The following is a 12,082-nucleotide window of genomic DNA, read 5'->3' on the forward strand; positions in this document are numbered from 1 at the left end:
TCCATCACGCTATCAAGTCCCAACTAGCCATCCTATCGTGGGCATTCATCCAACACTTTGGTGAATCCTAGCCACCCAACATACCATCAACATATCACCCACCATCCATTGTTTGAGTGCTGTTAAAGCCACCTACTTAGCATCATTTTGGTCCTTAGACAAGCCACCTTATTTCCAACTCAAACCAGCAGTCCTCTCTCTCTCTCTCTCTCTCTCTCTCTCTCTCTCTCTCTCTCTCTCTTCTGGGGCCAAGAGATTCTAAAGCAGAGCACAGCTGTGTGGAGCTCCTGTCTTCTTCTTCTTCTTCTTCTTCTTCTTCTTCTTCTTCTTCTTCTGGCACAAGAACATATCTGAGATAGCTCCCATTCATTAAAGAAACCATCTTGGGTCTGCTTCTCTGGCTTTCTTGCTGCTATACCTGTCTCGAGTTAAACCAAAAGCTTGAGAGTTTGGCATTTGGGTTTCCTTCTGTTTTGCTTATTCTCTTCGGATCGTTCGGATAGGGTCGGGTCCGGATTCAGTAAACCAGACCCAACCCAGAAATGGTTCGGGTCCAATTTTAGAACCCGACTCGGACCCGCGAGTTCTAAAATTCGGATCGAGTCGGATCTATGCGGGTCGGATTGGGTCGGATCATGAGTCGACCCAACTCATTTATAGCTTTAGCGATGTAGCAGCCCGCCCGCCACATGGTGGGTATAATTTCTGTAGCCCTCCGTCATCCAACAGGGGCTTCCTTTGGGGATCGAATGAATTTTTTTCTTTCTTTACTTATTTAGGGCTCGTTTGGTTCGCGGGAAAAGAACGGGAGAAAGTATGGTCAACGGGAAAGTAATGAGATGCATCTTGTTTGGTTGGAGTTTTCAAAGAGATGGAAAAGTTGTATTCCAACGGGAATATGATTCCCACATTTCATGAAAAAGTCTTTTCCATGAGAAACATGAGAAAGTTACTTTCCCATAAGGCAGGAATAACTCCATCTTTATTTTTTTCTAAAAAAGTCCTTCAGCATTAAAGAAACGTTAAAGACCTAATTTTTATTAAGGGTATAATAGGAATTACACATAATTTTCTCAGAAAAGTGGATGATCAACCAAACATAACTACTCTAGAAATCTATCACTTTTCCATGTTTAACCAAATATGCCAAAAGTATATTCTCAGATATTCTCTTTTTAGTAATTTTTTTTTTAAAATTATATTCTTAGAAAGAAAAATGCTTTCCACGTACCGTATTATTTGCAGCTCCATATGGGTGGCTGCTAGGGTGCGTAGAGTCTAATTTCTCGTGGTCCCATGAAATGGACAAAATAACAGCCGTTCATCTTCCTACGGCTGCTACCCCATCCCCCCAGCTTTCCATTTTGACGCGTGACTTCAGGGTGCCTTCCGTGGAATGCCATTTACTTTCCGTAGTTCGAACGCAATAACCCTCTCTTCTACCTCACACAACTGGTCTCCAAACTCACACCACAACCATAGTATCAAATACCGCCATGTTTTCACCTCTCCTCTCCTCCTCCGCTCTCTTCCTCCTGTCCCTTCTCCTCTTCCTTGCCCCTCCTACCGCCGCCGAACTCCTCGAACAAGACTGCAGCGCCACTGGCAACTATACCACCAACAGCACCTACGATTCCAACCTCCACCGCCTCCTCTCCAACCTCACCACCAGAACCTTCCTTGCAGATGGCTTCTCGACTGCCACCATCGGTCAGAGCCCTGACCAAATCTTTGGTCTGGCCCAGTGCCGTGGCGATATCAACACCTCCTCATGCCGCTCCTGCCTGAACACCGCCTCCGTCGACATCCTCCGGTTATGTCCCAACTACAAAGGCGCCGTCATCTGGTACGATCTCTGCCACCTTCGCTACGCCAACCAGGACTTCCTCTCGATGCCATCAGACAACAACCCGCAGCTCTTCCTGAAGGGCGTCGAGGGCATACCGGACGGCCAACTGTTCGACGAGCTGGTGAACAAACTTGTAAACGCTGTAACCGACTGGGCGGCATTCAACTCGACAGGGAAGTTTGCCACTGGGGAGGTGAACTTCACGACGGCCTTTCCGAAGATATACGGGCTGGCGCAGTGCACTTTGGACTTGACAGGGCCGCAGTGCCAGCAGTGCCTGCAGTGGCTCATCAACCAGATCCAGTACTGGTTCCCGGGGGAGCGGGGGGGCACGATGCTCGGGGTGAGGTGCAATTTGAGGTATAATGTATCCAGGTTCTACCAGGAACCGTCGATTCTAAGGCTTGCATCGCACTTGGTGAACGGAACAGCACCAGCTGCGCCGCATGTCGTGCCTCCATACTCGTCAGGTATGATCGATCCACCCGCCTTAGCCAAAATAAAATAAAATAAAATAAAAATAAAAATAAAAAACAACATCGGTGTCCGTTCGACACCTCTCACAATACCCAGTAATCATAACGCTGGGCTCGAGTTTCTCTGGATGCCCCATCTACCCTTTGATCATATATCCGCTCCCTGCGTCCATGCCTCTCGTACTGGCGTTTCGTCGAGCATCTGGCATGCGCTATGCGGAGCTGCCTAAGTTAAAGACTAAAGAAAAACTGGACTCGAGGAGATCGAGGATGGGCCTTTCACTTGACATTTTAGTGACCGCCAGGTGTTTTTGTTTGAAAATCTTTTATAAATAAAAAAGAAAAAATATATTTTTTATAAAACCAAAAAAGCAAAAATCCTGCAACCAAAGTTTTGCTTTTAAAGAAACATAAGAAACAGTTTTTAGGAAAATGAAAACAAAACATTTCTTCTTTTTTCCCCCTGAGGAAAGAAAAAGAAAACAAAATATAGTATCTTCAAGCATGCCTTACAGAATTTGCTATTCTTTTATTCTCCAATATAAGTTTTGTGATGCCCGTTAAAGTGTTCCTACGGTGATGAGTGGAGATAGGCAACAGTGGCTAACTAGAACCATATATGTATTTAAGCAAAACATTGATAAATCCTTTGAAAGGGCCATGCAGTTATTGTCATTATGCAACGTATGAATGGTTCCGACCATAGAATTGGATTTCCACAATGGACAGTTATGATTGTAGGACTGGACTTCTCCAGTTCTGCCAGGAGTACGAGAGGTCTTCAATTTGAAGCCTTTTCCACTAATGTCAATTTCCAAGTGGTGCTAATGGACTCATAACGCAATAAAATGCTTTGATGTAATATATTTGTCTCAAATGAATGAGTTCATGTTTTTTTGATATAATAGATGCATCATGTTGAGATGAAAATCAAATGAAAATGGTAATTTATGGATGCAGGAAACAAGAAGAATATGGCAGGGTTAGTTCTTGCAATCATCATACCTCTAGTGATTGCATTCATGCTCATCTGCATCATCTGTAGTTGCTTCTGGAGAAGGAGGAGGAGGAAATCAACAATAAAATTACCACGTAAGTAACCCATGTACTAAATGCTTCAACTGTTACTTCGAAAATCCAGCTCTTTCATTTATAATATGGCTAGAGCTTTAAAGAGGTCTAGGTCTATCGGGCTTTTTAAGAAAAAAGTCATAACATGAAATTCTTGGTTTTCTTAAGAAAGAAGATCATCTTAGCTAAAATTATTGACTATGGAGTATGACTATAAATTTACTGAGAGTAATTATTAAGTTACCACTAGAATCCAAAAGCTTAAACTGTAAATGCTAACTTATCCATTAGACCTGAAAAGCTTAAGCTAATAGGAGCATGCACATGAAGATACAATCAAGTCACAAACAACTCGAGATAGCAAGTCAAGAAATTCAAGTAATAACTAGGAATGAGTCAAAAAATAAAAAGGACAAATAACAGAGGTGCTCCTAATGAAATTTTTTTGGCTCAAGCTATAAAAAGGTCTATGCCTAGTAGATTTTTTAAGAAAAAGGTCATAGAATGAAATCTTAGGTTTTTCTAAAGAGAAAAAATAAAATAAAATCCTAGGCGACGTTACTAGCAATGGAGGCATAAATTTATTGAGAACAAATGTAGATTTATCACTACTACATTCCAAAACCTTAAACTGCAATTGTTAATTTATCTCCTAGACCCCAAGAGTTTAAGTTACGCAGATCATACATGTGAGGACATAAATGAGTCACAAATGACTGAACATAACAAGTCAAGGAAGACTCAAAAGAAAAATGACTAAAATAAGAACCCATGAACTCAAGCTGCGATAACATGTTAAGTAACCACCAGATACCCAAAAGCTTTAGTTATTAGCGAGGGAGTTAACATTATATATCAGGCCTTTTTCAGGGTAGAACATTATATGTTAGATCTTAACCGCATCATGCATTATTTGATTACTGATTTTATTGGCTAACAATTTGCCTGTTAAGCTACATCAATTGGTCCACTGGTCACCTCCCGGAAGAGCAATTACGTTCCCATATTAATGTACAGGCCGAGTCAGTTAGATAAAAAAATGCTAATAAAGGAGTCGTTCTTGCAATCTTTCATCTTGTCATACTTTGCTAATGTTCAGCAGAAAAGCCATTCATTAAACTTTTGTGCTCTTTCAATAGATGAGTATAACTCTATCCCAGAGGGGATCACAAATGTGAAGTCGCTGGTGCTTGACCTATCAATACTAAGAGTTGCAACAGCCAACTTCTCTGAAGCAAATAAACTTGGACGAGGTGGCTTCGGTACAGTTTACCAGGTATCATGGTAGTCTACTGAGTGAAGAGAATGCGCTCTTTTTCTAATTTATTCTTAATAGAGTTATTCTTCAAAACAAACATTTGTTCTACCTGATCTTCATTTTTCTCATGATCCAAATCGATTTTATTTGTATTTATTTTCTTTTGATAAGGGAATATTACCTGATGGACAACAAATAGCAGTGAAGAGATTGGCAACTAGTTCAAGGCAAGGACTAGGAGAAATGAAAAATGAGCTAGCTTTGCTTGCTAAGCTTCAGCACAGAAATCTTGTGAGACTTTTGGGTGTTTGCCTAGAAGAACAAGAGAAGCTGCTTGTCTATGAATATGTGCCCAACAGAAGCTTGGACACATTTTTATTTGGTACTTCTTCCACACAAACCATTTTAATCTTATAGGAATTTGCACCGTGAACACAGTATGGTCACTTACAATTGCAGTCTTTCCCTGTACTTCTTCCACACAAACCATTTTAATCTTATAGGAATTTGCACCGTGAACACAGTATGGTCACTTACAATTGCAGTCTTTCCCTGTCCTCTTTCTAGTAAATCTGGAACCGAATCTTTATTGTGTAGCATAGAAGTAACGAGTTTCTGGTCATCTCTACATTCATCTCTCTTAGGCTTATTGCAATTTATACTACGTTAGTAACTGTCAAGATTGTATGCAAATAGATCCTACAAGGTGCAAACATCTACACTGGGGGGCAAGGTACAAGATCATTGGAGGAATTGCTCGAGGCCTACAATACCTACATGAAGAGTCTCAGCTAAAAATCATACATCGGGATTTAAAAGCCAGTAACATCTTATTAGATGCAACCATGAATCCAAAAATTTCGGACTTTGGTTTGGCTAGGCTCTTTGGTGGTGACCAGACGGAAGGAACCACTAGCAAAGTTGTTGGAACAGTGTAAGTAGAAATCTTGAATAATCTACTCATTCCAATGCTAGATTATAGGAACTTTTCAAACTCCATTCATTTCATTGCAGTGGATATATGTCACCGGAGTATGCCATGCTTGGGCATTTTTCGACCAGGTCAGATGTTTACAGCTTTGGTGTTCTAGTTTTAGAGATTGTGACAGGAAGAAATAACAGTGATCTCTCTGAAGATCTTCTGAGCACTGTGAGTTTTTTTTTTCCTTTTAACTCCATGTAGATACACCGCAATTTCCTTTTTTTGCCGCCCCCCACCAAAAGAACCATTAATAGATGCATAATGATGTTCCATTCTGGATTATTTACTCAATGCAGACCTGGGAGAAGTGGACCAAAGGAAAGATTATGGAGATACTGGACCCGGCTTTAGGCGGCCATTGCCATGGAAGTGAGGTCTCAAAATGCATTCAGATTGGACTCTTGTGTGTTCAGGAGAATCCATCTGACAGGCCAAACATATCTACAGTTGTTCTGATGCTCGACAGCTACTCTGTGTCCCATAAAGCTCCTTCCAAACCTGCATTATTCACTACAAAGAGTAGAGGCGCGCATAACCAAAATTTGAGCAGGTCGATACCATTGTCACCAAATGAGATGTCAATCACAGAACTTGAACCAAGATAGATTTAAGAAGGTAAGGGAGACAACTTTTCCGTTTTTCCTCTTTTCAAGGAGAGAAGAATGTATGGAGGTGGCAGTTGATTAATACCTTGAAAACCTAGTATTTCTTCGAAATCTTGAAGACTTTGCACGGTAGATGTAACACTTGTATTATTGCTCAGATATTTTGAATGTCTTTCCATTCTCCTGTAAGGTAACTCATTGCTTTATTTCTGTCTTTAGAATGTCAACTTCTGTTCAGGATATACGTACAAAGAACTTCTTTTGAGAATACATACTGGGTAATCCAGCAACAAGAAAAATGCATTAAAAAAATATGTTTTTGTGTTACTTAAATCGAGCAGCTGTATATTAGTGTGTATTCCATCAGCTTAGTTGTCTGGAAAAGGGACGGGACTAGACCACCCGGTGATCTTGCAAGCAACTACAAGTGTAGAAGATTACAGAGTAGGCATAGCTAGCAAGTAAAGGGCCGTGGTAGGTCCGTCCACAACTCATCATACCATTTGATGGTTTGCTGTAGCCCTGGCCGTTGGATAGTTCTAATATGATCTCTAAGACATATGTAGATGATCAAGATATGAATTGATGGCAATATGAGAAGGATTTACATCCACTCTTTGTGCTGCACCTCCCTCCCTGTGTCTCCAATCCTGATCAACACCGACACTACTGACGCATGCTCCGCATCTTTCTTGCCCCTTCACTTTCATGTATAATAGCTATAACATTGCTAGCACTTGCCATGAGGATAAACCACAAGCTGATCATAGCATTTGCAGAGAGTGGATGATGGGGAATACATGAGGACCAGCATGAACATATATATTTAGTCTCATATCAGTTATGCATTAGATAGGTATTAGATACTTATATATGATCAAGAAATTCAAATAATATTTTCTAATTCTTTTAGATTAGAACATAGGTTGTCATATATGGTGTCATGCAGATAGGTGCAATACATAAAGAGTGTGCATCAACACGAGCTTCAGCATCACCATCCACTGCAACACATAAAGAATATGCATCAATGCGAGCTTCAGCTTCAGCATCACCATCCACTTATGATAGCGGTTGCTATCTATGGTGAGCTAAACGACTTCCCTCAGGTTTCCAACATTAAGAGATGGACTCAGATTCTAGATATCAGAATTCATGGGTTATGTGCAAAATCTTTCGTACCTTCAAGTTTTGGGAAACTCTATGCACAGAAAAATTGATGGATAGCCACAAAATACTCGTTATCCATCCTCTCATCCACTGATGCTCACCCCTCCTTGAGTCATACTGCACTCCTCACGGTGTCTATTTTCTGCAGCATTTTCATCTGTAAATAATATTTATTTTATTAATAATAAATCTGGGGTAAGTGCCTGACTTCGTCCGTCACCGGTTGAGAAAACAAAAAGGAAAACATCCATGGATTATTCTACGCGGGACCACTGGGTTCCATGAGCACTGGATGCCGTGCTGTTGGTTTTCTTGCTCCGTCTTTTTCAGCGGTCCAAGTCCTACGCCCAGAGTTTGGACGCAGTGCGTCGTTTACCAGAAAATATCGGAGGTGCGCCTACGTTGACCGGAAGCTGTCAGCAAGCGCTTGGATTTGCTAAACAAGATAGAACACGAGGACAACAGCATAAGAAAAGGTAACATGATTTAGTGCGACAAAAAATGACAACCCAATGATTGAGACGCAACTGATCCAATTTGGTTAGATATCAACTTCGAATAGCTTCCTATTATATTACATGTTATTAATAATTAGAATTTAACTTATGGCCATTCACCTAATTGTTGGTTCACAATCATATCTATTATAATGAGGAGTATTGGTAATCAAACATTTTCATATGGTGCTGGAGGCCATTTGGATCCGGAGTGATTTGTTTGATTTTGAAAGTTACCCAATCAGATTTGTGCCATTCAATTATATAAAATTTTTCCTAGGCATTGACAAGGAAGAATAAATATCATTCGCTAATGGGGAGGAATTAATGTAGCGTAGTGAGTAATATTTTTCTGAGGAGGAGAAAGAGAGAGTCATGCAACCTCACTATAATTATCTACAACCTGACTGTTAGGGATGTATTGTTCAGGAATTGAACTTAGAATTTCTCATTGCCAAGCATTGTGGTGTGACCTACATATTATTTACCCCTTCTGGCTGTAGTGGAAAACACTTTCTCTTAAATTATTTTGGTTTTTGATATATATATATATATATATATATATATATATATATATATATATATATATATATATATATATATATATATATATATAAGATACTGTTTTTGTTTAAACTTTGCTCTCCCAGCTAAAAAAGGCAAGATGGCATCCATGGTAAAACAGAAACCATCCAGTTTATATTTGCATATGTTTCTTTCACATTCTAAAATCTAGCATATATAACCAGGTATTGGCTATCATCACTTTATATTTCTCTATTTCAGAAATAAATAAATAAATAAATAATTTTTAGTTTTATTTTTTTTCTTTTGTTTTTCTACCTCTGCTTTAAAAATCTTAAATGCATCAAATGCTTCTGCTTTATAAAATAAGAGATAGAGATACATATATCTGGAATGGTTATCAATAAATGAAATAAATTTTTTTTGACCATTTAGACATGGGGTAGGAAATGGTCCACAAATATCTATGTGTATAATCTCTAGAAGCTCAATACTCCATTTGGCACCTTTAGTGCTTTTGTTGGTCAGGTTTCTCTTTATGCAATCTATATACAAGTACCAAAATCCGTGAAGTCAAGAGCTTTTAGGACTCCATCGTCTGCTAACCTTTTAATTCTCTTTATAGAGATATATCCCAATCTCCTATGCCAAAGTTTAGAGGAGTATTTATTAATAATACTACATTTAACGCCAACTTTATTGTCATGCAGGGTTTGAAAACTAAACTCGTAAGTGGGGTTTAATTCAAATTTAAATAAATTATCAACTAAAATTTCAGAACCAACAATTTTCTTGTCTTTCAAAAAATCCACAACTGAACTATAAAAATTAAATTCAAAACCAATACAAGTTAGTCTGGAAATAGAAACTAAATTTCTAGAAAATGATAGAACACAAAAGGTGCTTACAAGGTCTAATTGAAAACCAGATTTTAAATTAATCTATAAATCCCCATTGCTTCCACATGTGAACACATCCACTTTTCTGAATATGCCTTGTTCACTTTCCACTAGTTTCCTCAGGTTTAGAAAACTCTGCACATTATTAGCAATGTGAATTGTAATCAATCCACCAGGCAATATTATCGGGAGCTTCAATAAAACAAGATTCATAACACACAAATGTGACATTACCTTTTCTTTCGAGCCATTTCTTATACTTGGCACAATTCTTTTTAAAATGTCCATTTTTCTTGCAGAAGTGACATTTATCCTTATTGCCATCCCACTTCATTTGCATATCTGATTTCTTTTTCTAAGGAACACTTTTACCTTTCTTAGCATTTCCTTTAGCATAATTTACATATGAATACTCTCAGGTGTCTCATGCTTCAACCTCTCCTCTTTTTGCACACACATGGTCCATATCTATGTTATAAGATATTTTAAACGGTCCATATTCTGCAGGGAGAGAGTTGAGAATGAAATGCAATAAAAATGACCCAGAAATTTCAACCTCTAAGGACCTTAATTGAGCAACAATGTCCCACATTTCCATGATGTGCTCTTGCACACTTCTGCTTTTGTTATGTGTCTCGCCCGAATGTTTCTTCATTAGGGTGCTAGCTAATGCCTGGTCGGAGCTTAAAAATTATTCCACAATTGCTTTCATGTAGTCTTTGACCTATTGCATTTTGGGATTGAACCCCTAATACTCTTGTGTACATGGGATTTAACAAGCATATATAAGACTTAAGCGATTAGATCACTCCCATTGCTCATAAGTAGCCCTCTCATTTGGCGTACTTGATTTCATGGGAACAGGTGGTTCATCCACATAGAAAGCCAAGTCCAAATTCATACACCCCAGAGCTAAGAGTATTTTATTCTACCAATCAGAATAATTATCAACCAATAACATTGGAATACGAGAAGAATCATTAAGAAAAGCAATAGTAAAACTAGATAGAATTTACTTAATTCTTTATTAATAAGATTAGCAAGTACAAATACTAAAATGAAATATTCCATATGGGTGGTCCTAGAAAAATTCCTATTTTGATATCTAGTTTATTATCTTATTCCAATTAATGCACCAAAATGGCCACCTCCCTGTAAGGCTAAGTAACCATGCCATTAAATAATCACCTATCTATATGTGACTAAAATTCATTATACATCATAATGACTTAAGATGCTGTAGCTACTCCTAAGCCCATGATGTCTCAAAATATTATATTAAATAAATTATCAACTTATACAAATGTTGATAAAATAAAATAAACAATTTAGTCATATAATGTGCAAAACACACATGTTGTTGCATTTAGGTCTATGCTGTCCTTAATTGTAAACCCAAGTGAAATTGGGTTCACATGAACCGCACTCAGTTTAATCAGATAGAATTAATAAAGTATTATGCAAAAAAAACAAATTAAACCATAATATAATCCTAAATAGACTAATTAAGTCTGATTTAACCAACTACATGGGAACCACATATTCTTCAAAAGTTTCCAAAAATATGTGGATAGCTTTTATTATTGGGCTAATCTCCAAGTTCCGTAAGGAGAAGGAAGTGTTCCACTCAATCCCCATACAATGACCATCTGGACCAGATCATCGCAACACGTTGCAAAAGAAGTACTAAGACCTCCATGGGCGGGACACTTTCTTTTAATTTCTATGGCCCAGGACAAAAGCGACTTCTCCACCCGTGGGTCTAACTTGACTGCCTCTCTGGGCTCTGGCACGAATTCTTCGTGTAAGTACATCACACCCAGCACCACCAAAGCTACAAGCAGATCAATAAGTCCTTTTAGACTCCGTGTCGAAGCAGAAAGCATGCAGTCTCCTCAATTTAATTGGCACGTTTCGAACTTGGAGCCATTTGGTTGGAAGTAAGATCCAATTTTACTGAGCTACCACCTCGTGGCAAGGGACGTCTCCTCGTTGATACTCATAGATTGATTCCTTTCAGAGGTAATAGATGACATTGAAATTCAGAGTTGTTTTCGTTCCCGAAATTATCGATATTCTGTGCTCCAATGGTATTAACAACGGCAAAACAACTATTTTTTATTTATTTTAAATAATTAAAGTATACGGGTGCAACTGGCCGGTGTAGAATGAAGGATGGACAAACAATGGCAGATCCACAGGTGGTGGCTTTACTATCATCCGTTATTTCTACAACATTATTTGTAAAATCTTTAACATGCCGGAATAAACCTACATGTACAGTGTATAAAACTATGTGCCATCAAGTTCACATGCCATTTAGGTGTAAATACTACTATGTGCCATCAAGTTCACATGCCATTTAGGTGTAAATACTAAACAATAAAGCTAGAAGGTGGCTCTGATGCCTATCTTAACCATTTAATACTAAACAATAAAGCTAGAAGGTGGCTCTGATGCCTATCTTAACCAAATAATATTATAAAACGATGATATTTATGAAACATACCTTTAATTTTAATTTTTCAAGTATTTAATTAAAATCTATTCATAAGAAATTTGAAGAACAAGAAGTCTTCTAATCTACAAGACTTAAAAGGAGTCGTCTTCTAACCTCTTGATGCTAGAGATTCTCATCAGATAATCAAAATTTTGTCAGTTTCTTTTCATAAAAAGTACTACATCAGGTATAGCTATATTTAGTTGGTAATTATCTATATAACTATATTTAGTGGATGGTTACCTACGTA

At 38.2% G+C, this 12,082-nt stretch overlaps 1 protein-coding gene across 2 annotated transcripts; it reads left to right on the forward strand.

Moving 5' to 3' along the window:
* The first annotated feature begins 1,391 nt into the window (after positions 1 to 1,391).
* On the forward strand, positions 1,392 to 6,432 carry LOC148715233 (cysteine-rich receptor-like protein kinase 6). Of its 2 annotated transcripts, XM_088724267.2 has the most exons (7): positions 1,396 to 2,319; positions 3,286 to 3,417; positions 4,536 to 4,672; positions 4,826 to 5,036; positions 5,351 to 5,588; positions 5,669 to 5,804; positions 5,933 to 6,432. In XM_088724267.2, the coding sequence occupies exons 1-7, from the start codon at positions 1,497 to 1,499 to the stop codon at positions 6,239 to 6,241; spliced, it is 1,986 nt and encodes a 661-aa protein (XP_088580393.2). In that variant the 5' UTR covers positions 1,396 to 1,496; the 3' UTR covers positions 6,242 to 6,432. The 2 variants fall into 2 exon arrangements, with proteins under 2 accessions (XP_089787005.1, XP_088580393.2); XM_089930879.1 differs by lacking the exon at positions 3,286 to 3,417 and having other exon boundaries at positions 1,392 to 2,319.
* Positions 6,433 to 12,082: the final 5,650 nt, after the last annotated feature.

The sequence above is a fragment of the Phoenix dactylifera genome, chromosome 1 (genome assembly GCF_051530095.1).
Source record: "Phoenix dactylifera cultivar Ajwa chromosome 1, Ajwa_hap1_PhDact_Kaust_v1.1, whole genome shotgun sequence".
NCBI classification, from domain to species: domain Eukaryota; kingdom Viridiplantae; phylum Streptophyta; class Magnoliopsida; order Arecales; family Arecaceae; genus Phoenix; species Phoenix dactylifera.

Excerpts from the sequence above, each read along its gene's own strand:
- LOC148715233 (XM_088724267.2), top strand. The coding sequence starts at position 1,497 with ATGTTTTCACCTCTCCTCTCCTCCTCCGCTCTCTTCCTCCTGTCCCTT. Across the intron at positions 4,673-4,825 it reads GCTTCGGTACAGTTTACCAG|GGAATATTACCTGATGGACA; the intron begins GTATCATGGTAG and ends TCTTTTGATAAG. Across the intron at positions 5,037-5,350 it reads CTTGGACACATTTTTATTTG|ATCCTACAAGGTGCAAACAT; the intron begins GTACTTCTTCCA and ends GTATGCAAATAG.